Source organism: Platalea leucorodia (assembly GCF_965183815.1).
Source record: "Platalea leucorodia genome assembly, chromosome: 16".
In the NCBI taxonomy this organism is placed as follows: Eukaryota; Metazoa; Chordata; class Aves; order Pelecaniformes; family Threskiornithidae; genus Platalea; species Platalea leucorodia.
Genome location: NC_138838.1, coordinates 11,700,129 through 11,725,570, shown reverse-complemented (window position 1 = coordinate 11,725,570; position 25,442 = coordinate 11,700,129). Strand labels below are relative to the sequence as shown.

The window sequence follows — 25,442 nt, the reverse complement described above, 5'->3', positions numbered from 1 at the left end:
CCCTTAGCTTTCCCATACCCTCCCACTTGGATTCCGGTTTAGAAGCTGCCATTTGAAAACCAGTACAGCAAGAAATCCATGCCTTGTGCAGCCCAAAGGCCCAGGGTGTCTGTTTTTACCGGTGTCTTACGGTGTGAAAGGCAGCAAACCGAGGCAAATTAGTGGATTGCAAATGCCTCGAGGAAGGCTATGCTCTTGAGACCGGGTTTTTTTTTTTTTTGAAAGCTCTGTTTCTGGAACTAAGCGAGGGCGGCAGGTAAAAGGAATCTGGCATGTACATTGAATGGCTCTGTAACTGAAGGGAATTAATTCCTGCTGACAGGAGTTGCTTCTGTTGTGTTCTTCTGTAGCCTTTGCAGTGCCTAAAGGTATTGACAATGAGTGGCTGGAACCCTCCACCCGGTAACCGGAAAATGCACGGGGACCTCATGTATTTATACGTCATCACGGTGGAGGATCGGCACGTCAGTATTACTGCGTCCACGCGAGGATTTTACTTGAATCAGTGAGTAACTCGGATTCCTCCTGTCCTGCCCTGCAGCAGGGAGCTTGTGCTGGCCAACTGGAAAGGAACCCACAAACAATTGCTGCTTTTTTTTTTTTGGGTGGAAAATAGCCTACTTTAAGTCACTGCTCACATGTGTTTGTAGGAGTTGCTGTACTGGATTGGGCTGTTCAGTTACGCCTGGTACCATTTCTCCACAGTGGATAAATGCCTGATGCTTTAGGGAAAGTGTAAACATCCTATAATGTCATCAGCTAATTAGAGCATTTTGAGTTGGGAGGGAATTCCTTCCTGACCATTGCAACTCTCTCATTTTGCCCTAAAGCAAAAGCACAGCCTGTCAGAACTTCCTAAGCTGGGCACAGATTTAACTTTTTTTTTTTTTAAATAGTTTCTATGAGAGACTGTTACATTGGCTGTGCTGTGCCTGTCAGAGTGGCTGTATTGAGGGCAGTGCAGGGTCCATCCAGGCCAGTAGCCTGTAACAGAGACCTCTTAAGTTGAGGGTGGACAGGAGAGAACTTCAGAGCAACAAACCCTGCTGTACCTGAGCAACCATCCGCTCTGAAACATCTCTGGGTGGCCTTGATCCTGCAATCCAGATAATTGCTTTGGCAACCATAACTGCGTGTTTGAAATACAAGGTTATAATTCACAGAAAGAAAATGAAGCTGCCTGAAGAGAAGGAGAGCTTAAAATATAGAAGATAAAACTCAAGCACATTTCAACCTTCTGTCTCATTATGAAGTCGAAGTTCTCTGTGTTAAACTGGCTTGTGGAAGAAATAATTTGTAGGCCATTGTTTCCCCCCAGATCTGTAAAAATAAGCATTAAAAGTAATGAGCCTAAGGGTACGCATCTGAGGGCAGGTCCCAGGAGACCAAGTGGCACAATGAACATGAAACGAGTGGCCTTTTTGAGTTTGGCAAAATGGGACCTGGAGAGGGGGGACCTGTCGATGTGCTCCTGGCAGGTCTGGTGCTCAGCCTTCCAGCTGGGAGACGAGGTTATCTCGAGAGGGCACCGACTGGTTGGTATAGCTGGTGCCGTTACCGTTGGGTTCTCTGTTAAACAAAGGCCCTTGTGGTGTGTTTGGGAAGCTCTGTGAAATCAGTCCTTCCAAGCTATAGAAATATAAGCCTTTCTTGAAGCTGGTGGTGGCTGAAGGAGGTCTAAATTGAATTTGCTGTGCAATCCGTCAGGGCCCGGGTGCAGGGTTACTAGCTGTATCTCGTGAAGAGTCTAGAGAGGGCCCTTGCAGCCCGTGTGCCCCGTGGTCTCCGTTTTGCAAGCCAGGGCACGTTATGCAGGACTTCCATGCAGTGCATATATGGAAAGTTCTCATTCATGTACCGCGTTCCTAGGGGATGGGAAGTCTCGGGTATGACAACAGCTTGTGACTTGGTTTCTTTTTTCTCTTGCAGGTCTACTGCATACAACTTCAATCCCAAACCTGCAAACCCCAGTTTTCTCAGTCATTCCTTGGTGGAACTACTTAACCAGATCAGCCCTACCTTCAAAAAAAACTTTTCCGCTCTGCAGAAGAAACGGTAGCAGCGCTTTTTCCTCTCTAGTTACCTTGAGTAGTCTGTTGTGGAGTTGCTTGGTGAGGCACAGCGATGTGGCTGGTTCTGTGGGACCTGGATGCCACTGATACATCAAGGATCGCAATGCCTGCTTTCTCTGGGCTCACATATCAGCGGGGTGGTTGGGATGTGCGAGTCTATGCAGCAAGGACCACAAAACACCTGACTGAATGTCATGGCAGCACCCTGATGTAACTGGCTTTCCCTCGCTCGAAACATGGAGCTGTCAGAGCTGATGAGACTTGTCTGCTGTTGTTCAGCATGACAGTAACGAGGCCGGTGGAAGCCCGGTGTCCCAGTCCTTACCCACGGGATGGTTTCTCCTGGCTGGAGCTCCCAGATGACCCTTGCTTACAGCATGTAGATTTACAGATTTTGGCTCTGCCTAAAGCAGAGGGTGGGGGGAACAGCAGCTTTCCATTGCCATGGGAGCACCAGTTGTGGGGCTTACCTGTGAGAAACTGAACACGTAGGGCAATTTGCGCAGTGGGAGAGGAAGCCCAGAGACGCACTGCGGTGTTCCTACGAGGGACACCGCTGATGTGTGGACCAGCTCCCGAGATGTGGGTCTCCTCACTGAATCTGCATGTTGGCTACGTGCCCCCTGGGAGGCTTGGTGACTCCCTGGCTAGCCAGGCAGCAAGGAGTTAACATGAAGCGTGGCCACATGCTGCAGCAGCACTGGGCTGTAACCTGACCAGTAGGTGCTTCTCCCCTGAATCCAAAAAAGAGACTGAAGCATAAAATATCAGGGAAAGTAACACAATGAGGGCTTTGCGTAGGCTTACGGTGGAGAGAGAATAATTATTTTAAACATGTCCGTGCATGCTCATTTTCTCTAATTTCCTCTAGCTCCTAGAATAATAATACAAAACAATAATGTATTGTTTTATTCTCCTGTCCTTGCTGCAGGGACCATTTATTCTGCTCCAGGACAGTGGGTCCTGTGCAAAAGCCCGTCATTCTTTAGAGTCCGCTTAATGAACTGCCTGGGCTCAGCAGGGTGCAAATTGACAGGCACATTGTGTGGCTTTCAGGAGCTCTGCTTCTGCTCTCATTAAGAAGATGAAAGTGGCACTAGACAAGGGCTGGAAATTAGCAGTGGCCTCCAGCCACCACTGTGACTATCTGGCCATTTAAAAATGATTATACTGTATTGCTTCTTGGGCCAGAAGTAAATACAGATGAGACTCCAGCACCTGCTGAGTGCAGACAGATCACACAAGAGGCCATTCGGTGAAGATTGCTTTTTCGCTTCATTAGTGGATGTGTGCTGTAGGCTGGTTTTATAACGCAACCCGTATGGACCACTGCAAAAGCGGAGGGCCAGTCTGAGAGGTGGCTAGCTGGGAGCGGGCATCCTCTGCCTCCGAATGCGGAGGGTGGTGGGGATCTCCGGTGATGCAACTGAGGATAAAACTGGGGAAAGGGGATGGGGAGAGCCCAGGTCATTCTGCAGACTGCTGTTGAGACATGCTGCCCATGCCAACCAGTCATCGTGGGGTATGGTGCTTGTTAAATGAAAGTCCACTGCGCTGCTCGTGAGGCCTGGTCTTGTTCTGTTGTTTGTCAGAAGCTGACGTTGCAGCAGAGGGAAAATTCTTAGAATAGAATGAAATCTTCTTTTGGAAAATGTCTAATTGTTTTCACTCCCAAACTAGGGTTCAGAGACACCCTTTTGAAAGGATAGCCACTCCTTTCCAAGTGTACAGCTGGACAGCTCCGCAAGCAGAACATGCCATGGACTGTGTCCGGGCAGAAGACGCTTATACTTCTAGACTGGGCTATGAAGAGCACATACCTGGACAGGTATTGGTCTGGCTTTGCCTCAGAACGCTGGCAAGAGTTTTGCTGCCAGCTGCGCGGGGAACTGGTTAACGTTTAACAAGTAGAGCTCTGGTATTTGTGGAAGGGTTTTGCTCATCAAGGGAAAACTTTCAGGAGTCCTTGTTCTTGACAGTGCCCTTGACTGTAGGGGCTGTGCTGCTCAGGCTGCAACTCCCTGAGCGCTTAAAGGTCCGAGAGGAGCAATTTCTGCTCGGATGTTTATAAATCCCATGTCCCTGCTCCGACAAGTGCCACTGCACAGGAGGCAGAGCATTCTTCCATGCCAGTCAGGCCTGGAACAGCTCTTGTGTCTCTCAGCAAACTATTCCAAATGCTTCAGTTGCAGCTTCATAGCGTAAAATCTTGCAGGCCGTGAGCAGTGCAGGGCTGTAACGGCTGCCCACGGGCACCTGTCTGCCTGCGGTGTGACTACATCGCAGTGTGCTGGCTAATGAAACCTGCACCGTGCCCCTCCAGAGCTAACAAGCTGCTATTTTGGTTAAACTGCACTGCATAAGCTGGGCCAATGCAAGATCTATCCCAGGCTGCTGTTGAATAAAGTCCACTCACGAGGAGTGTTCATTCCTGCCGCTAATTCACTTCCTCTGAACTCCACGGCAGCCTGAATTCTTGCCCCTTCCCCTCCCTCCTCTCACAAAATGCCTCATAAAGCAGAAACGCTGCCTTGCCAGCCCCTTCCTACACAATGCGTTGCTTCCCACAAGGCTTTGATTCTTTCAGACCAGAGACTGGAACGAGGAGCTGCAGACCACACGAGAGCTGCCGCGCAAGAACCTGCCCGAGAGGCTGCTGAGAGAACGAGCCATTTTCAAGGTAACTTGGGGATGTGCCGGCAATTCCTCACGCACCCCTTCTCTGCTGCCCGTGTCGCATCTGGACCTGGGCTACCCTTTAGAAACTGCAAGAGGAGGATCCCTGTCTGTAAGCTAAGGGGTCTTGTTCTCTCTCGCGTGTCTGCCATCTGTTCCCAGCCCCACGGGGAAGAATTGTGCTGCTTGACCCCGTGTCTCCCTGCTGCCTCCGAGGCAGCCTCCTCTTAGTCCTCTGCTGTTCTGTCTGATCCAGCCCTCCTTTGAGTAGCTGGAACCAAGGGGAGGGGGGACACGTGTACACCTAAGGCCTCCTCTGCAGAGAGCTAATGAGTCTGAGCCATGCTGATCCCTAATGCTCTGGCTCCTGGAGCTTGTATCCAAGCCACTAGCCAGGCTCACAAAAGTAAAAGCCGGCTGACCTGCCTGCCTGCTGGAAGGCTATTAGGAGGAGAGGAGTGAAGGAGAAGTGTGCAGGGAGCTTTGAGAGCGAGGTGCTGGGAGGGTGGGAGCCCTTCCTTACCCCGCTTTCTCTCCACCTACCTCCAGGTTCACAGCGACTTCACTGCAGCAGCAACCAGAGGCGCTATGGCTGTCATTGATGGCAATGTCATGGCCATCAACCCCAGTGAAGAGACCAAGATGCAGATGTTCATCTGGAACAACATTTTCTTCAGCCTGGGCTTTGACGTCCGTGACCACTACAAGGACTTTGGCGGAGATGTTGCTGCTTACGTAGCTCCTACCAATGATCTCAATGGTGTGCGGACCTATAACGCTGTGGATGTAGAAGGGCTGTACACGCTGGGGACTGTAGTGGTGGATTACAGAGGTTACAGGGTGACAGCTCAGTCTATTATTCCTGGCATCTTGGAACGGGAGCAGGAACAGAGCGTCATCTATGGGTCAATAGACTTTGGCAAGACAGTTGTCTCGCACCCCAAGTACCTGGAGCTGCTGGAGAAGACCAGCAGGCCGCTTAAGATCCAGAAGCACAAAGTCCTCAACGACAAGAATGAGGAGGTGGAGCTGTGCTCCTCGGTGGAGTGCAAAGGCATTATTGGCAACGACGGACGCCACTACATCCTGGACCTGCTCCGCACTTTCCCTCCAGATCTAAACTTCCTGCCTGTTGAAGGGGAGGAGATGCCAGAGGAATGTAAGAAAATGGGGTTCCCCAAGCAGCACAGACACAAGCTTTGCTGTCTCCGGCAAGAGCTTGTTGATGCCTTTGTAGAGCACAGGTGAGCTGAGCTCCCCCCTTCCTCCACCCGCAACCGGGAGCGGTCCAAGCCAGGACCATGCTGCGTTGTCCCAGGGGCATCGCAACAGAGCTCCCAGAAGTGGGCAGCTGATTTCCCCATTGCTTGGCCCTGCAGGTGCAATTATAGAAACTTAATTAACGAGAGATGAAAACAGTAGGGATTCTGACAGGGTCACGGGGAGCCAGGGAAAGAGCTGGTTTGCTTTTTAGTCTCCAGATCTGTTTTTGTTGTTTCCTCTCCAAACATTTGGAAGTTCTTTCCCTGCAAGTATCCTGTGCACCGTGGCTAGGGAATGGGAAGGATTTATACTTCTTTTTAAGGCTGTCCAGATGTCTCGAATGCTACCTCTTTTTCCTAGAGGCTGAAAAAGAATGACCTATGGGAACTGCTGTGGGCACTTTTGCGGTGGGATGTGTTGGCGCTTGGGCTCACTCGGTGCAGGCAGGGAAGTAGGAGCCGTGGGAGCAGGACAAGTTGAAGTTGTGTGGTGCAGCCGCCTGGTGCTGGTGATGTTAACGCTTCCGATGCGGAGGGCTGCAGGTGCTCTGCTGTCACAGATGGTCAGAGCCTGTGCTTCGCTGGCGGGGAAGACGAGCCGTCCAGTTTCTGACAGAGGAGCCGTGCTTGCTGAGCAACCGGTTCTGCAGCCAGCACCCTTCCCAGTTCTGCCACGTGCCTGCAGGCAGGCTTTGCTGCTCCCTGGGAGAGCTTCCAGACCAGCAGCCTGCAGGACCGTGGCCGTAGGGTGCTGCTGCTGCTCCTTGGCTAGCAGAGGCTGGGCCTCTCTCTCCGAAGGTCTCCTGGCAAAATTGGTGCTGGTTTGTGTTTGACTGGTCCTGTGCATCTGGCAGCGAGAGTCTTCCCGAGCTGTCCGCTGATGCTGCCTGTGGAAAGCAATTTGTAACCACTGCAAGGAGATGAGTTTCCCATTTATGAGTAATGAAAACCCACTTTTTTTTGCTTCTTCCGATAAACTAATGTGCACTCCTTTAATTTTGGAAAGCTCATGGGAAGAGGGCGTACATCCTGCCTGTTCACAGGGAAACTGTATGGTCTATAATGCTAACTTTGTGAGGTTTTTCCTTGCAGAGCAGTGGTGACCCTCTTGGATTCTCCTGCTGTGCTGAATTCCTCTTTTCCTTTACTGTAGGTATCTCTTATTCATGAAGCTGGCTGCGCTGCAGCTGATGCAGCAGAAAGCCAACAAGCAGGAGAGCTCAGGTGCGCTGGAAAATGGCGCCTCTCCAGAGAACGGTACTGCAGACAGCGAGAAGTCTGAGTCAGAGGATGGTAAAATAGACGATAACGTGACTGGACTTGATCAGGTGAAAGAGCTTGCTGAGACCATTGCATCTGATGATGGAACAGGTATTTCATCCTCAGCACCAGAAGCAGCCCAGGCCTCCTGCCCTAGCTGGTGGGCTGTGCCCCTGCCAGGCTGGGGGTGGTCAGGGCGATTATTTGTTGTTAAACAGGACAAGCGCTGGCTGCTTTTATCAATCTTGTCTTAGCTCTTTGCACAGAGCTGTTCACACACTAATGAATTAATCACCCTGGGGGCCTGTTGGATAGGTGGGCAAGTGTCTCTGAACGCAGCGAGCCCATCAGCTCGCAGGAGCGAGAGCCTGGCCAGCGAGCTGGCCTGCGGGGCCGGCAGCCGGGGCTGGGCTGCCAGGGGCTTGGCGCAGGTGGAGGGGAGCAGGCCGTGGCAGGGCTGGGAAGCGTGCAAGGACAGACACCTTCGGGAGTCCCGGGCCTGGATTTCTGAGTAGCTGGGGGTGGGGTCCATGGGTTTTCTGGGTCATCTGCTGTGCTCTTGTTCAGACTTTGCATTTTGCAGTCATCCTCCTTTCCAAATATCTTACAATCGATTGTTTTTATCATGGATTTCTGCAGAATGTGCCATCGTTGCTGCTTTTAGTAACAAAACTTTTCTCTTAGTTTAATAGCTAGGCGTGTCGTTTTCTGCAATCCACATTCACTTGTATTCTATTTTTCTTCCTGCTCCAGTGGATCCCAAAAGCAGAGAAGTGATTCGAAATGCTTGCAAGGCTGTGGGCTCCATTAGCGACACGTCATTTGACATTCGGTTTAACCCAGATATTTTCTCACCAGGTATGTGTACAAAGAGCTGGTTTTAGTCCCCCTTCAGAGGATTGCTGTGTCCAGCCAGCTACCGACAAACAACTGCTCTGTAGCTAAGAATATTGCTGGCTTTTGGCTCTCTGGGCATGCTGCAGGATTCTCCGTGAAGCACAAAGATACAGAAAAGAGAAAGCAGTGTAATTGATTGCAATGCTGGAACTGCCAAGTGCAGGCAGTAAGCTGTCTCCCACCGCTACGCTCGGGGGAGGTCTGCAGGTTGCTGCCAAGAATATTCTTGCGATTCTCCAGCATCCCAGCTGCTAGACCACATGAAAAGAAGCAGAGGGAGGGGAAAAAATTAAATTTGATCATAATGTAGTAGTTTACACAGAAAACAACAGTTGTAGTTGAACAACTGATGTTGCATCCTCAGTGAAGGGCAGGGTTTGTTTCAGTAACGTGGTAAGCAGGTGACAGTGCCCTTACAAGCGCACGCATCAGTCGCAGACGTTGTACCTAGCTTTCCATGGCTGGAATCGGTATTTTTTATTTGGAAATACAGAAGCTCCCAGAGTGTTTATGGGGGTGACTACTGAGGCTCTATGCATGCAAATTGCAGGGGAATGGCCATATAGTTGAATTTAGGTTGGAATAAATGTGTCAGGAGGAGTGTGTGTTTTGAAACACCCAAGTATCTTCTGAGGCTGGTAAGGATTAGTGCTTTGGCACCAACTTGGCAGCTAGAACTTAAAACCTTATTTCAGTTTTGGTGTGCAAAAGCAGAAGGCTCCGAGTTTCTAGCACTTGCAGTATTTGCTGGTCCGTCTGCTGAAACGTTCCCACTCCAGTCTAGCCAGTTGCCTCTTTTACACTGGAAACGTACACAACACTTTGCAATAGGTAGAACGGACCAGATAAAGAGCAGAATTTGGGCTTTTAAAAGCTGCATTGAGAATGAATGAGTGGGCAAGAGCAGCAGAGCTACTAACCAAGCGGAGCAGCTACTGCTCTTTCCATTGAAACGTTGTAGAGTAGATGAGTTTTTGAAGAAGCATCTTTAATTCCAGGGCAACAGAATCACTTTGACTTTAAAAAGTTAAAGTGCTCTTACTATACGGTTTCTGTGTATGACTTGTGTCTTCTTTGAGTTGATATGTTTATGTTTTTCTCTTTTACTCTCCTAGGTGTTCGTTTTCCCGAGTCTAGCAAAGAGGAGGTGCAGGATCAGAAGCAGTTGCTGAAGGATGCTGCTGCGTTCTTGCTGTCGTGCCAGATCCCAGGTTTGGTAAGGAACTGAGGACCAGCAGTAACGGCCCCTCTGAAAGCTTGCCTCAAGCCTGGCCGCTCCGAGCGAGCCCTGACCCAGCGTACACCAGCTTCGCCTCCTGAGCGAAGGCTGTGTTCTGCCGGCAGCCGAGTTCTGGCACCAGTGGCGAAGCACGGTGAACGGTGCAAGCAGCTCTGGTGCAAGAGCGAGAAGGGGTTTCTATGTCCTGTCTGGCGTCAGGGCACAATTTTCCCACCTCAATCCAACAAAGAATTTTTGGCACTAGTAATTAACAGCTATTGCTAGGAGTTTGGGCCAATAAAGACCACGTAAGTCATCCTCCCTAACCCTGGGCATCCTGCACAACTTGTTATCTGACCCTGATTGTGACTCAGTCGGTGACGAATAGTTTGGAGTGAACTGGGAAATTGTTCTTACTAATATCTATTGTAAAAACGCCCTCTGTAAGTCTTAAGCATTTTGGATGCTTACCCATGCACCTGGTTAGATAAGAAATACCAGCTTCTCCCTTCTCAAGACGCTCTCTAAGTTGACTGCTCATGCATGTGTTACAGCAGGCACTGTAACTAGGAGGGGAGAATCGATGATCTCCGCTCCAAGAGGTTCAGGCGTTGTTGGTCTTATGTAGGAGGGGATTCTCCTTGCTGGAAGGTTTCTTCTGAACTCTAAATCCACCAGTTTTGTAGTCAGCATAACCTTTAAGACCAGCTACTCAGTCTTTAAATAAAAAGAAGGGTGAATGAATCAGAAATCTCTTGAATGAATCAGAAATTAATCTCTTGTTTTATGAGATAGTTGATACGCTAGTATATAAACCCAAAACGCTGCACAAGCATGTGTGAGGGCAAGTTACAGGCCAGCTGCTGTAAGCAGGCAGTCCTCCATACACTGCGTATCAGAGAGTAACTGGTGTTACTCCGTGACGTGAATTAAGTGACTCTTTATCAGCACTGGAACACAACTTAAAATGCAAGTGCCATTTCCCCTTATCAGCTAAGTGTGCGCTGCTCCATGTAGTCTTTTAATTGGAAATGTTTTTAGTTAGCCTGCTAGTTCCACAAGCATTAGTTAAATAAGCCATGCCAAAGGGAAAGCGGCTCTCCTTGCCCGAGCCACGGGAGTCCTCGGAGTCCCTGCTCTGCTGCTGAGTTCCCGGATGGCCTCAGGCAGACCGCTGGAAGCGCCGTGCTGAACTGCGCTGAACGCTGTCGCTGTCTCCACTGGTCTCCTTGGGCCGCTCGAGACACTGCGTGCTCAGCACCTGGTTACAGTCCTCTGCGCTGCTCCACGGGGCCTTTGCCTCTGCTTGTTTTGCACAGGGAATTGGAGAAGCCTGAGCTGGTTTACTATGACAGTTGAGCTCTCCCCACCTCAGTTGCCCAGTGCGTACTGGGATTGCATAGCGCTGCTCGTTCTCCACTGAGACGTAAGGGTAAAAATGGTAGAAGTGGCAAGGAGCTTGCACGAACTCCTTTGGGCTGCCTGCTGCAGGTGTTCCCCCTGCCCACGTAGCGTGGTGGCCCCTGGTCTTACAGCACTCTGCCCACCGAAGGAGCCTTGCTTGGGGTCGCTGTCGGCCTTCGGGGGGACCCTGAACCCCAGGTAACAGAGGTGTGTGCGACAGGCAGTCGGCGAACAGTGGTCCTGCCGCCCGTGCCCTCGCCACGCTGGGCGGGTAGCCATCCCCTTAGCGCTGGAGAAACCGCTCTCCCTCCCGCTGCTGGCACAGCGCTGCTCCTGCTCGCTGCCCTGCAGCTGCACGGGGGGCTCGAGGCCGCGGCCGCTCGGGGTTTCCTTTGCGCTGGATCCCAGAGCAGAGGAGATGCCAACCAGAGCTCCTGAGGAACCTCTCCAGGCTGAATTTGTCCTTTTTGCCGGCTGTGGAGCCGATGGCCCGAGGCAGGGAGCACCCGGCAGCCCTGGCTCTGGCTGAGCAGTGCTCTGTACTTGCCAGTTCTTGCTGTGCTTGTAACTTAGATGTCATCCCTGGAAACTGCCTTCTCTGTCAGGCAATGCCTTTTTCCCTCCTCAGTCAGATATTTTTTATTTTTTAATTTTTTAAAAATTCTTTCCTTCATGTTTGCTCTCTGTAACTGAAGTTTGCGTATACCCCGCAGGTCAAAGACTGCCTGGATCACACGGTGCTCCCGATGGATGGGGCGACCTTAGCAGAGGCCATGCACCAGAGGGGCATCAACATGCGTTATCTAGGCAAAGTGATCAACTTCATCGCCAAGACCCCTGGCCGTGCTCAGCTGGATCACATTTTTGTAAGCATCAGGCTTAACTTCAGACTGACAATGAAAACCGCCTCTGGCGTCATTTGCCCTGTATAGATTCCAACTTGCCCAATTGTTTTCTCTGTGTAAACATAAACAGCTTCAAAAATAGAGGGGGGAGAAGGACCTGTAAGTGGTGGATGGGGAGTTTGGCTCCCAAATCCATAATGGCTTTCATAATGTTTGAGGGTTTGAGCCTCCTTTGGGATAGAGAAGTACTTCAGGGATTCCCAAGTAGGTAACACATAGTTGGATTTTAAGCCATGCATTTTTTAAGCCTCTAAGATCCGTCGGGGCTTTGGATCGAATTGGAAAGTGGCGTGAGCGCGGCTGCCCGCGAGCGCGCGCAGGGCCGGTGCTGCGGTGGCTCCTGGAGCACCGCTGGAGCTGAGCTGTGCCGTGCCGCGCGGGGTGGCTTGTGGTCACCACGCCTGGGTGTGCAGGGGCTCTTCCCCGGCTCCAGGAGCACTGTCAAATGCAAACCAGTTCTGAGCTGCAGGGTGAGGACTGGAGAATGCGTCTTCTGCAGATCTTGATAAAAGCCCACTTCAAAAGCAAAGCCTATTTTTCATTGTTACTGCCGACTGACTCTTAATCTCTGTTCTTTATTCCTTTGGGTAGAAAATAGGAATCAGTGAATTGATCACTCGATCGGCTAAACACATCTTCAAGACATACCTCCAGGTATGACCTGCAGTCTAACCTCTTGCCTTGTGTGTCCTCTCTAATGACTTTTTCCAACGAACAGCGAGCGGTTGGCGCCTCTCCCCTCGTGAGGCAGTTCCTGGGGGTTGCCTAGCAATGGGAGGTACAATCTCATGAGCGCTAAAATCGGTACAGGCTTGTATGCAAGGGAAAACAAGTTCCCACTTGAAGATAGCTTTCCCAGAGAGTAATCATTCATGCTTTTCTTTCCCAGATTCTCACTCATTATATTGAAGGCTTTTAAAAGTGAAAGCAGAGCTTGTTTTCCTTGTAGTACCTTTTCCTCTTAAACAGTGTTGCTTTTGCCCTTCTCGGAAGCTTTTTTTAATTGCATGAACACTCGTGCATCCTGATACCTGTCCGTACACAGCATAGCAATACACCTGGCTTTATTCCAGTGCCAAAATCTTCTTTACACTCTCTAGTTTCTCTGTCCCAGGTAGCAGCCCGAAATGGAAGTATATGTTTGTGTGTGTGTGTAGGTATATGCTTATCTCTCATATCTACATAATTCTGTCTGTGCTAGTTCCACTTGCAAATATTGCCTTCCTCTCCCATTTCTGGAAGATTTTCCTGTTTCTGGTAGGACTGGATTTGTGTGAGACTCGGGGTCGGAGTAGTGCCTGTGTGATGGCAGTGTCTTCCACGACTGATTTCGGTGTCTCGCTGTAGGGCGTGGAGCTGTCGGGTTTATCAGCAGCCATCAGCCACTTCCTCAATTGCTTCCTAAGCTCCTTTCCAAATCCCATTGCCCATCTTCCAGCTGATGAGCTGGTCTCCAAGAAAAAGAATAAGAAAAGGAAAAACAGGAACCTTGGAAATGCTGATAACACTGCATGGGCCAGCATGACCCCTCAGGAGCTTTGGAAGAACATTTGTTCGGAAGCAAAGAACTACTTCGATTTTAGACTTGAATGGTAAGCAGAGCGAGTTACCCTCGCTTGTGCCCGGACTCTCGCCAAATGTCTGTAGCTCTTGTTGTTCTTTAATGGGACCTGCCTTTTTGACTTGTTTTCTGTTGGAATATAAATTTGTACTCTTGAAGGAGTTTTACAGGCTTATAATGGAAAGAAATCGGACAAAGAGCAGCAGGGGGAAGTGTAACTGAAATTTGAAATGAGGTGAAAGCTGTGAGGCAAAGGCAGCTAGGAAAACCAGCGGAGGAAGGGAAAGCTCTCCTCGGTGGTGCAGGGGGGAGCAGAAGGCAAGGAGCTGAGGGAGTGTAGTCACAAGATATTTGTCTATATAGATGATGACTTAGGCTGAAGGGAGCTTATGTTCCAAAACCAAGGACAGCTGCTGCTGTATCTGAAACAGATGGTGAATAAGGCTGCTGGAAGGTGCAGATAATGAGCGTTAAACTGGAAGTACAAGCAAAGCGGCCCACGAGAAGAACCCTGACTAGTTGGCTAAACCAGTGATCATCCCTTCGCGTCAGGGACAGCTCACTCGTTACCGAGAGCTGAGGGCATTCAGACTCTCACCTAAACTCTGCAGCGAGCTTTGAAGAGAACACGCATAGGGCTTCAGTAAAAAGTACTGTAGTGCGTCTCTGTAAGCTTTAATAGACCATTAGCAACCACGGTAGTGTTCGTCATTGGTTTCAGTTAGCACCTAGCTGTGCGAGGACCTGTGCTTCATCCGCAGGGGAGGGATGTCCTTGAGCAGAAACTTACCTCAGGGCTGAAGCTTGTGTGTGCTTTTTGCAGTGAGAATGCTGACCAAGCAGCCGAAGTGTATAATCTACAGAAAATCACCCTACTTCGTGAAATCTCCCTCAAAACTGGAGTCCAAGTAAGAGGCACATCTTCCTTCCCTTCCCTGTCACGTTCTGCGCCGAGAAGCACGAAGCCTAAGCGCAGGCTGCTTTGCAGGGGCCAGCCTTTCAGACAGATGGCGCGAGCCCCTGAAGGTCTTTGTGGTGTTAATGTTGGAATACAGGTTCCAGCCCTGGGGAAAGAGATTTCTAATCCCATTCCCTTTTAGAGTAAACTTGCTGTGCATCTCCCTTGGAAGATCAGCCAGCCTGAATACAATTCCTGTAGCTTGCTCTGGTCTGTCAGACCAAAGTCACATCTTAAGTTCATGCGCACACATGCTCGCTGTCCAAAGAGAAGCAGCTCTTTGGCTGACCAGAGCAGGACTTGAAGAACCGGGTGTTCCCTTCCCCACAGCCCTGCCTTCTCGCTCCTCGCTGGGTGCGGGGTTTGGCTGGATGGGGTTCCCCCGTCGGGGCTCCGGTGTGGCAGGACCGTGCCTTGGCGCTGCGGCGCGATTTCCCCACGCGCACGTGCTGTTGCACGCCTACACGTGACCTTCTTTCAAAACTCTGTCCCCGGGCAGCAATACAGGGGATGTTTTGACTGTGAATCTGCACACAGAATTCAAGGCTCGTTTCCCCCTCCTTTCTTGCCAAGTACCTGTGAAAGCGGTGACCCTGACCTCCGGTCTTTTCGGTTCCTCCAGATACTGCTGAAGGAGTACAACTTCGACAACAGGCACAAGCCTACCTTCACGGAAGAGGATATTCTCAACATCTTCCCTGTAGTGAAGCACGTAAACCCCAAAGCCTCAGATGCTTTCCACTTCTTCCAGAGCGGGCAAGCAAAGGTTCAGCAAGGTACGGACCCAACCTGCCTCCGCCTCTTGAGGCGACTGCCGATAAATGAAGAGCAGGGTGCGCGTGGCATGGCCCGCTGCCCTCCACCAGTATATCCCTGCCCTCCCCATTTTGGTAGAGAATCGTGGTCTCCAGGACCATCTGAAACACACGCCTGCTATAAAGTTACCAGCCATGAGCAAGGATGGATGCAGGGCAGCAGTTTCCTTCTAGGTTTTAGTCCTTACACAAGGCAGTGACCTGTGGCTACGTATGCCACTGCTGGTTTTGCTTCGTGGGCCGCACGCTTCTCCAGTAGTGCTAGGGGTTATTTAACATACACACGTGTATGAATAAACTCTTTTCAGGTTTCTTGAAGGAGGGCTGCGAGCTCATCAATGAAGCCTTAAACTTGTTCAACAATGTGTATGGTGCTATGCATGTAGAAATCTGTGCCTGCCTGAGGCTGCTAGCTCGTCTCAACTATATCATGGGGGATTATTCAGAGGTAAGCAAGGGCTTGGACAGGGGCTGTTTAGTCCTCTCGTTCCTTCCCCGTGCTTCCTTGCTCAAGTGCATGGCACTGTGTGACTTGCTCTTGGGTCTTCTGTTCTGTTTAGGCCTTAAGTAACCAGCAGAAAGCGGTGCTAATGAGCGAGAGGGTCCTGGGTATTGAGCATCCCAACACGATTCAAGAATACGTGAGTAGAGGGTGCCGGGGGAGAAGCAGCACCTCGCGTGTCCACCTGGAGTCTGAGAGCCTTAAGTCCTGTCTGCATCTAGAAAACAGTTGCAGTTCTCCTTCTCTTTGCAATGTTCTTCCCAGAATCCTCCACTTTCATCATAAATTTTGTATCTTATGATTTTGTAAGCTGAATACCTAAGTGTTTGCATTATAAGTGTCCTGCATGGTCACTATTTGTCCTACTTAGTTTAGAATTTGAGGTTTTGTCTGCTGAATGCTTATTTATATTCATTAATTCTGCTGGCTTTTGCCCTGGGCTTATGTCAAAAATGAAGAAAGAGAAAGAACCCCCCCCCAAAAGCGCAATCAGAATATCATATATGTACAGGTCAACTTTGAAATATTCCTTGAGGTGCGTAAGAGAAACCGCAGTGGAACGCTTGGGCTTCCTCAGCACTGTGTCTGACGGGCCGCCTCGGCGGAGCTGCAAATCAGCCAGCGGACTTGGACTTTTCTGAGTGGTTGAAATCCTCTTTAACCAGAAAGGAAGACCTTCTTATTTGTGTGCAGCTGAGGAAAGGAGTAGAAAGGAGAGATGAGTTTGCTTTACAGAGCAGTAAATAAAAGCCATTAATGCTGGGTTCCTTCTTTTGTTATAGATGCACCTTGCTTTGTACTGCTTTGCAAACAGCCAGCTCTCCACAGCGTTGAACTTACTGTACCGTGCACGCTACCTCATGCTCTTGGTATTTGGGGAGGATCACCCAGAAATGGCACTCTTAGATGTAAGTAATCTTTTAGAGTCTTCAAGTTTCTAATCTCCAAGAAATCTCTTGGCCTTTAAAATGCCTGTAGTGCTGGCTATTTAAAATAAATATTTAGGCACTGCTTTTTCTTCCCTGGATTACCACCAGTTAGTGCTATTGGAAGAAGGGAAAAAAGGAGTTTGACTCTCTAGCTGAGAGGGTCAGCCTTCTGTGGCTGCAGCTCGGCACTGGGGCACTGGAGACGTGGGTTCGGGCGCCTGTAATCCTTGGGCAAATTCCTTAGTTCAGCCTGTTCTTGTTGCCCTTGCATAAAATAAGAGTTTGTTCCTTATCTCTCTTTTGTCTGGCTTGTTTGGGCTGAGCTCCCAAGGGGGAGAACCGTCTCCTGTCACGTGCTATAGAGAGATCTGCTGGGGGCTTGGGGCTGCCGCGGCCTTTTCAGCAGTGAAATACCTGCCTGGCCGTGGTATTTAGGAAGCAATAAATGTGTAGTTTGAATTTGCTTTCTGAATGCCTGCTTGACTTCTTTGTGCAGAACAACATCGGCTTGGTGCTCCACGGGGTTATGGAGTATGACCTGTCGCTCCGGTTCCTGGAGAACGCGCTGGCCATCAGCTCCAAGTATCACGGCTCCAAGTCTTTGAAAGTTGCACTAAGGTGAGGCCGGGTGGAGCGCTGGGCTGGGTCACCGTCCTGTTAAAGGGAGCCGGTACATTCACCGTGCGCTCATACGGGAGGGATCCGAGCCGGCCGCGGCCAGCTCTGTCCTGTTACATTGGAGATTCGGTCTCGCCCCAGCTGTCAGCCTCCTTGGGACCGCTGGGCTGCGTGAGTCGAGGTCCTGGTGCAGCATCCACGTTTTGCTGTCGCAAAAGATGGAGGTCCCTTGTTCTTAGAGTTACTTGTGGGATCCGCTGTAATGCCGGTTGCCCCCAAAACCTGTCAGGATGGCCCTGGTCCTTGTGGGCTCTCAGTAGAAAAACGTATGTGGCAAGTGAAGGTTGGGGAGCAAGGCTAATGTAATTATACTGGGAGGCTGGGATGATACGTAAACACTTGTATTTAATTGTTTCAGCCCTCGGGGAGCTATCTTTGAGAAGCGTATAATTTGCTTTTGTCCTCTACCATAAAGCCTTGTATTTGAATAAAATACCGAGCGGTTCCTTGTGTTTCCAAGGGAGCTATGAGTGGTCGGCACGTTTAGGATCTGCTCTAGATACCCACTGCTCTTCAGCGCTGGCTGCGTTGTCCTTGAGTGCAAAACTGGCTCACTGTCAACCAAGCACTGCCCCACTCCTAATTACTACTACCACATTGCAACCCATCTGTTCTTCGTCAGGGCGAAAATAAATCTTATTAAGCACCCACAAGAGCCTGATTTGCTTTCCAGCAGTTGATGGATATGCGTTCTGCAGAAAGCATCTTGCCTTCCCTTAGTAGCGCTGGGATGCTTGATGAGATTCATCACCTCCCGCAGAGTAAAACTGCCAAACCCAGCAATCTTCTTTTCATTCCAGAAGCACCAAGGAAGCAAAGCCCAAGCCAAGGCAGCTCTCCCAGCTGGAGAGAGCCCAGGTGACTTGGGTCCCAGCTCTGCCACTGTTTTGCTGGTTGTTTCTGTGCTGGAAGGTTGTTTTTTTTTTTACTTTTGGCTGTGAATAATCAAGTAATTCACACCTTTGCTTTCTAAGAAAAGAGCCTTTTTGAAGGGTAGGGGCTTATGGCTGCCTCCTTCTTTCCCAGTTAACAAATCTAGCCCTGAAATGTTCCCGTGGATGCGCTGCCTCCCTTCAGTTTTTACTTCTGTAGGTCGTTTCTCAGCATTTCAACAAAAATCTGGCCCAAATCGGTGTAGTATATTAATCCCCAAACGGGGTGGGGAGAAGTAACTACCAGGGTGCTGTATTCGGAGTCCAGTATCTGCCTCCTTTGACGCTGGGATTGAGACTTTTAGACTAAACGTTGTTATGTTCAAGTCGTGCTCGCCGTAGTGCAGAAATGTTTCTTCTTCATTGAAGTACCTCTAAATCCTCCTCCTCCCCTCAGCCACCACTTGGTAGCCCGAGTGTACGAGAGCAAAGCAGAATTCCGGTCAGCTCTGCAGCACGAGAAGGAAGGCTACACCATCTACAAAAACCAGGTAACGAGCGTGCAGGCTGCTAAATTTGTGTCATAGCATTTTCCTGCCAGAAACGAGCCGTACCGCTGCAAAACAGTGCCACAACTTGGACCTCGGGCAGGCCTTTCTTACAGGCAGCTCTGAGCAGATGCCAGGGAATCTTCTTTCTATGGACGGGGCAGAATTGCTGCCCTGGTCGGTAACGGACTGGATTTTATGCCAAAAGTCTTCAAATAGCCTTCCTGCAAGTTTGTTCTTGCTGTGCCCCTGTCGCCGGACAGAAGCTTCTGTCGGTGGCGTGGCCCCACGTGCTGGCGGGGCGCGGAAGGAGCTGGCGCGTTCTTTTTGCACCACCTCTCTTTTAAATACCAGATCCAAGCGAGTTTCGTAGTTGAGCTGTTCTGTGGGCAATCCCTTCTCCCGCTTGCAGCGCTGGCTGAGGCACAGCGAAACTCCTGCGTCCTCGCGGGGGCTGCCCGAACACGCCCGCAGCTGCGCGCTCTGCTCCGGCGCCGTCGCGCTGGCTGAAAGCACGGCCTGGCGGAGGGAATGCCGCTCGCCCCGCAGACGTGCTCCTACTTGACGGACGTGTGTAATGTTGATAATCAATCAGGCTCATAGAGGAATTTTTTGTTTGTTTTTTGAATGCCAAGGCAAGTGAAATCCAGCTCTGAGGATGTTGAGCTAGCAGAGACTAGGAGCGCACCCTGCTTTGGGTCCTCTTCTGATTTGTAATATTGTGCCTTTTTTCCCCCCCCTTTTCTGATTAGCTTGGAGAACACCATGAAAAGACCAAAGAGAGCTCTGAGTACTTGAAATACCTGACTCAGCAAGCAGTCGCTCTTCAACGCACAATGAACGAGATCTACAAGAACGGCTCCAACGCGAACATCATGCCGCTGAAGGTAACCTTCTGCAACGCGCGCAAGCGAGAGGGCTTGCCGTGAAGGCAGAGATCTGCGTTTAGCTGCTCCTGAAGGACAGCGAGTGCAGGAGGTGGCGATGCTGTGCCAGATGCAGACCCCTCGCGGGCGGGAGGTCCCTGCAGAGGCAGGGGCTCGGGCAGACGTGGCTCAGTGTAACCAGTGCGGACGGAGCACTTGTCCCCTCCGCTTCCGCATAGAGCGGTTCTGGGCTCTGCCTCTGTCTCCCGAGCTCAGGCGGTCGAGCGCAGCTGACTGTTGCAGGGCACCCGGGGAAATCGGTAAGGACGCGCGGGGCAGCTCACAGTGCGGGAGCCTGGGACACCTACGGGCAAACCTGCCCCGCTGCTGACTCACTGGCTGGAGGCAGGTTGCTCAATGCAAAAGTACTTTGGTTTCCTCATCCTAAAACATGCCGTCATCTTTCACCAGGTGCTTTGTTCTCCTTCCAAGGATTTTGTGGTGTGGGGAGGCTGGGCAGCAGAGCGGAGCATGGCGGGGCTGCCTTGCTTTGCCTTACGTGGAGCAGGAGCGGATTCGCCCTCTTGGGCCAAACCCAGCTGCTCTTACCTGCCTGCGCACCCGGCAGAGCGCGCCAGCCCGGCCGCGGCACTGCTGGTGCCACGGGTGCTCTCCCTGCCGTGCCGTGCAGCAGCGGCTGCCGGAGGATTGCGAGCCAGCGGGTTGGGAAAGAGGCTTCCAGCTGCAGCGACTCCCTCCCAGTAGAAAGGGCAGAGCGGCATAGATAGGGCTCTGGGAGCGGCTGGGTTTTCTTCTCGCTGCAAAGAACTGGTTACAGAACTGAGGAGTTTATGGCAGAGTAATTTGAGCTTAAGGACCTCAAATTGAGTAAATGGTCAAGTCCAGGACATCGTGTCCAGCTAAGAGGCTTGAACCCATAAATGGTAATGAAGATTTTACCCTTGTTACAACACTTGAAGGACAGAAAAAAAACCCCACCACGTTTTGACCTCACATAGATGCTGCATTTAACTGAAGTCCTGCTGAGGTCGGAGGGGAGGGTGCCCACGGTGCCTCGGGGCCTCCAGATGCTGCCTTTCAACTTCTGGGTATAAAGAGGTAGAAAATATCACTTATGCCACTTTACAGCTACTGGAGCGTCGTACGAGACCTGGCTTTTTCTCAGCTGTTGCTAAATGGTGTCTGGACTTGCTTAGGAGCTCTGAGTTTTTCTGTCTGGGTTTTGACTTTAAAAACTTGTTTTTCTCTTGCGCTGTAGTTCACAGCTCCCAGTATGGCCAGTGTCCTGGAGCAGCTCAACATTATCAATGGAATTCTCTTCATTCCACTAAGGTAGAGTGATACCTCGGTGTGGCGTACCTTTAGAAATCAAGTCGTATTTTTGTGTAACGTTTGTTCCAGCAATAGCATAAATGCAACGCTTCCCTTTGCGCTAAGAGTCACTGACCCAAAACGTGGAGTTTCCAGGGATCTCGGGTGCCTCTTCTTCTCTTCAGGCAGCACTGGGCAAATAACGGCAGAAACTGTCACTTCTGCATGAAAATGGCTTTTGAAGGTGCTGGGTCCCCCGAAGGCACTGCTGAACGCTTGCGAAGGGATGCTCTGTGGCATCCCTGATCTCTTCTCCCTGATGACCAACGATAGGACCCGAGGGGACGGCAGGAAGATCTGCCAGGGGAGGCTGAGGCTGGACACTGGGAGAAGGTTCTTCCCCCAGAGGGTGGTGGAGCACTGGAACAGGCTCCCCCGGGAGGCAGGCACGGCACCAAGCCTGGCGACATTTAAGAAGCAATTGGACAACACCCTCAGACACAGGGTGTGATTTTTGGGGTTGTCCTATGCAGGGACGGGAGTTGGACCCTGATCCTCGGGGGTCCCTTCCAACTCGGGACGTTCTGTGGTTCTGGGATCCCTGGGCAATCCTTAGCGGCACTAAAAAAGCTGCTGGTTGGAAGAACAGTGCCTGAAACGTCAGGTGCCTCTCAAACCCGTAACCTCGAGCGTGTAGCAGCAATCTGATCCGATAAAACCTGAACCCCCAAACAGCTCTGTGACGCTAAAGGAAACCAGGGAAGCTTCCTGGAGAATTGCTGTGTCAGCGGGCAAGGCCACTATCGAGTGACTTGCCCCATGGCTCGCTCGGCCAGCAGCCAGGAGCTGGCATCCCCCCTCCTCGCCTGTGCTCCAGCGGCAGCGTGGGAGGTGGCTGAGGCACAGTCCCTGGTCTCTACCCCGAGCTGCGGTGAGGGTCTCTGCCCCGAACTGGGGAGCACCGCACTGGTGCCGCCTCGCAGGGCGGCCGCTTCCAGGGCAGCGAGGAGCTGTTCCTTCCCCAGCTCCCCAGGATTTGTTTACAAAGAACATTAGCTGAGATCGTACTACTAGCCCTGATCATCGTCATCATCTTTAAGACCACTATAAATAGCAGTACTCTTAAAATGTTTTGTTTGGATTTTTTTTTTTATTATTATAAATTATCTCTTAGACTTCTAGTTGAAAATTTGATTGGGGTGGTGGTGGAAAAAAATGACCTGAGCTGAGCCTGTATTCTTCTGCAGCTATAAATAATTAAGGCTATAAATAATCACTGACAGTAAAAATTTACCAAAGCGGCTGGCGGCTGCCTGGCCACAGATGAGATGAACCTCAGCGCCTCTGCCCCGAGCGGCCACGGGTGGGTCACGTCCCGGTGCCGCTTGGTTCAAAACCAGGTGGCAAACCAAGCACCCCGCCTCGCTCGGGCGCTGCCGAGCCGTGGCCGCCGGCAGGACGAGGGCGAGCGCTGGGAGCGTTTCCCAGTCTGTTGAGCGCTGCCTTCCCCCTCTGCTTCCCGCTGGTCTAACGTTTGCTACCCTTCCTGCTTTCCCCTTCAGCCAAAAAGACTTGGAGAACCTTAAAGCAGAGGTGCAGCGACGCCAGCAGCTCCAAGAAAGCATAAAAAGTGGCGAACAGCTGGAACCAGAGGACAAAGCTGTGGAGGAGAAAGAGGCTGAGCCGAGCATGCCTTCTGCTGCCATCCCCTTAACACAGAGCTCTGCTTAATGTGTACCTCGCTTAAAAAAAAAAAAAAAAAGTTTAAACCACCCTTTTCTGAATCTGACCCAGGGTCTCGGACTCCCCTGGAGCAGCTCCTCCTTTTTTGACAATGTTATTGCACTGGTACAATTAATACACAATGCAAAGAACTAATCTGAGAAATGTAATCTGTCTGACTGAGCTTGTGTCTGCCCGCGAAGGGGAAGGCGGCCAGGATGCAGCAGCGTACGAGACCCATCCTAGGCCGGCGCAGCCGGAGGCTGTCGTGCCTGCGCGTGCGTGTCCGTGTTGTGTGTGTGCACATCTCATCAGTTATTTCTACTTTGTACATATGAATTCCAAATGAACTGTCTTGAGGTATGTAACATTTCTCAGGTCATTTTTATGTTGACTAAGGACACTGCTTTGCTAAAACAGTACAAAACCAGCCCCATCCACTGCTCAGTGTTCTTGTAAAACGTGGATTCCAAGCCAAAAGATTTCTTTGCCCCCCAGCCGCTCTCCCCGTTTGTGCTAAGGAAGACGAAGCAGCCAGCTGGGTACTGCTCAGATGACCGGAGCCGGTACGGCTGCCTGGAGTGGGGGGAATGTACAGCGTTTTCTACATCAGGATATAGCCATTGGATTCCTTTAACCATTTTTTTTCTACTTTTGGTTGGCAGTTTGGCAATTCAGTGGGGTTTTGTAACATTCACATTCTAATTTTCAAGGTAAAGATAGAGATAGAGATTATATATATATATATATATATGAATGATACTCACAGTTCCACCTCTCTGCTCTGCCTGCAGCCGAGTACGTTAGGATGCTGTATCCAAAGAGTGAGGGCTTGATGTTCAAAAAAGCGCACAAACTTCCATTGCGATGGAAACCCCAGTGCCTAGGAGAGCGGGCCCGGGGCAGCAGCCCAGGTCTGGAGGAAGGGGAGGCAGCGGGACCGGGGGGAGGAGAAGGCAGAACCAGGGACTTGGTCTCATTTGCAATAGCGAGTGTAACACAGAGCTGCTGGACTCCAACCCCACGGGCAAGTTGAACCGGGTTGGCATCATCCGTTTCCCACAACAACGATTCCTAGGCTTCGGGGAGGGGAGGGAGCGTAAATAAAAACTACACTTCCCGCAGCGCTGACACCCGTGGCTAATACCTTCTTAACTAACACCGTTGTCGCACACTGGTTTTGCGATTGTTGCCGGGGAGCTTCCATTGCTGGCAATGGACGTTGCTGAAATGGCAGATGCCGCTAGCCAAACCCTGCCCTCCCCTCGCCGGCGCACGCGGCGGGGTCAGCGCCCAGCCCGCGCTCCCCTGGTCACGGGGCGAGAGGTGGCCGCTGCAGGGCACGGTGTGCCGACAGAGGTGAACGTCCTTTCTCCCCAAACAGCTCAAGCTGTAGAACAACTGCTGGCTGGCCCCCAGCCGCCCCGTGCTGCCGAAGGCGTCCGGGCTCGCTCCGCCCCGCTGGGGTCCGGCATGGGTAGTACCCTCTGCTCATCTGCGTTGCTGCTTTTACTGACCTTGTGGAGAACAAGTGCTGTCACTGTGCTCTGTGCCCTGTCCTACGAGACGGGTATTTGTAACGGGGGAGGAAGGAGGGCGCAGCCTCCCGGGTGGGAGAGCGACAAAGCAGGAGTCTTTACTGCAAAAGAACTCGCTCCTATTAGAAAAATTCTGAATTTCCTGGAAAGCAATCAATAAATGACTACAGTGCATCTTTCCTACAAGATTTTTCTTTTACTAGTGTCTTTCAGTCCATTAAACGCTTTTTAAACTATTTCAGGTACTTTATTTATTGGTTTCTTCACAGTCTGGGGCAAGGTGTTGGGCACCGTCACCGGAGCCCCCGCCGCTGCGCCTTCGCGCGGGAGCCAGCAGCAGAGGCCGGGCGGGGCCGCGAACGCGCGCCGCGGCGCTGCGGGTGCCGTGCCCCTTCCGCGCCCCTCCGCCCGCACGGGTTCGGGCTCTGCCTCCAGCCCGGGCCTCGCCCGGGCCCGCGTTCCCTAGCGATGCTCGGGGCTGCTGCGTGCCCGCAGGAGTTCCGTCAGCGTGGGGAACGGAGCCGAAGGATGCAAATCCCGGCTGATAAGGCTGCACAGCCGTCGTTAGTTGTTAAATAACCGCATTTAACAACATGGGTGCCGTAATTCTTTTTACCTCTTCTGGGGTTTGGGTGCTCTCAGGCACGCACTTCACAAGTTCTCAGATAAAAACGAACGGAGAACTGCGGAGAGGAGCGCGGCCCCGAACAGCTCGCCCGCGGCAGCCGGCGCCGGTCCCGCTCCGCGCAGCCCCGCGCACGCCACCTCGGCCCCTCCTCGGGCTGTTCGGGTCCGGCTCGGGCAGGGTTCAGCAGCCCACGCGTGCCGCCGAGAAGCGCGGCTGGCAGGTAGCCGCGCCGCCGCCCGAGAAAAGTAACTGCAGCAAACTGAAATTATTTCAGAGACAGATTAAGCCCAGCAGCAGGCCTGAAGGAGGCACATGGAAATACAGTGTTTTTATCCTCCTCGCTGTCTCCCGACAGAGGCATTTCCAGCACTTAATGCCATCACACATACGATAAAAGCTGCGACTTTCTTTCAAGTCGTCCCCGGTTAAACCTGGCCTGAGTTAGCGCTTGCACCGTCCAGAGAGAAGCCTGCTCGACCGAGCACGTTCTCTTCCCACCGTCGACCAAAATGCCTACACGTGTCATTTCTTTTCATATTCAACCCCGTCTGCTGAAAAATGTTTTAATACCCATCAGTGCTATAGCAAAACTGGAACCCGCGGGCGGACGCTAGTCTCGTCCGCTGTCAGTAAGGCAACAACTCGCCAAGCTGAAGGGGAAAACGAAATTCTTCAACTACCCAGCTTGCTCTTACCAGCTGACATTTTAATAGCCCTGCTCTCTCCCTTTTGGTAAGCTTACTGCGTTTGCAAACATTTAGGAGGCTTTCCCTTCCAACCTGCACCCCGACGCCTCTC

At 51.4% G+C, this 25,442-nt stretch overlaps 1 protein-coding gene across 4 annotated transcripts in view; it reads left to right on the top strand.

The window, feature by feature from the left end:
- Positions 1-24,253, top strand: part of CLUH (clustered mitochondria homolog) — a gene marked incomplete at its 5' end in the record, with an annotated part of 41,777 nt that extends 17,524 nt beyond the window's left edge. For 2 of the 4 annotated variants that reach the window (XM_082328324.1, XM_082328325.1), the window contains 21 exons: positions 351-505; positions 1,930-2,055; positions 3,753-3,900; positions 4,660-4,752; positions 5,298-5,992; positions 7,164-7,381; positions 8,024-8,128; positions 9,283-9,383; positions 11,504-11,656; positions 12,287-12,349; positions 13,043-13,287; positions 14,080-14,164; positions 14,837-14,990; positions 15,338-15,477; positions 15,590-15,670; positions 16,314-16,439; positions 16,957-17,078; positions 18,468-18,561; positions 19,311-19,445; positions 20,704-20,777; positions 22,319-24,251. In XM_082328324.1, the coding sequence (XP_082184450.1) occupies positions 351-505; positions 1,930-2,055; positions 3,753-3,900; positions 4,660-4,752; positions 5,298-5,992; positions 7,164-7,381; positions 8,024-8,128; positions 9,283-9,383; positions 11,504-11,656; positions 12,287-12,349; positions 13,043-13,287; positions 14,080-14,164; positions 14,837-14,990; positions 15,338-15,477; positions 15,590-15,670; positions 16,314-16,439; positions 16,957-17,078; positions 18,468-18,561; positions 19,311-19,445; positions 20,704-20,777; positions 22,319-22,487 (3,282 nt within the window). In that variant the 3' untranslated portion in view covers positions 22,488-24,251. Of the gene's footprint in view, positions 1-350; positions 506-1,929; positions 2,056-3,752; positions 3,901-4,659; positions 4,753-5,297; positions 5,993-7,163; positions 7,382-8,023; positions 8,129-9,282; positions 9,384-11,503; positions 11,657-12,286; positions 12,350-13,042; positions 13,288-14,079; positions 14,165-14,836; positions 14,991-15,337; positions 15,478-15,589; positions 15,671-16,313; positions 16,440-16,956; positions 17,079-18,467; positions 18,562-19,310; positions 19,745-19,895 lie in introns of all 4 variants that reach the window. The other 2 variants (XM_082328326.1, XR_014229963.1) reach the window with 2 other exon arrangements.
- Positions 24,254-25,442: the final 1,189 nt, after the last annotated feature.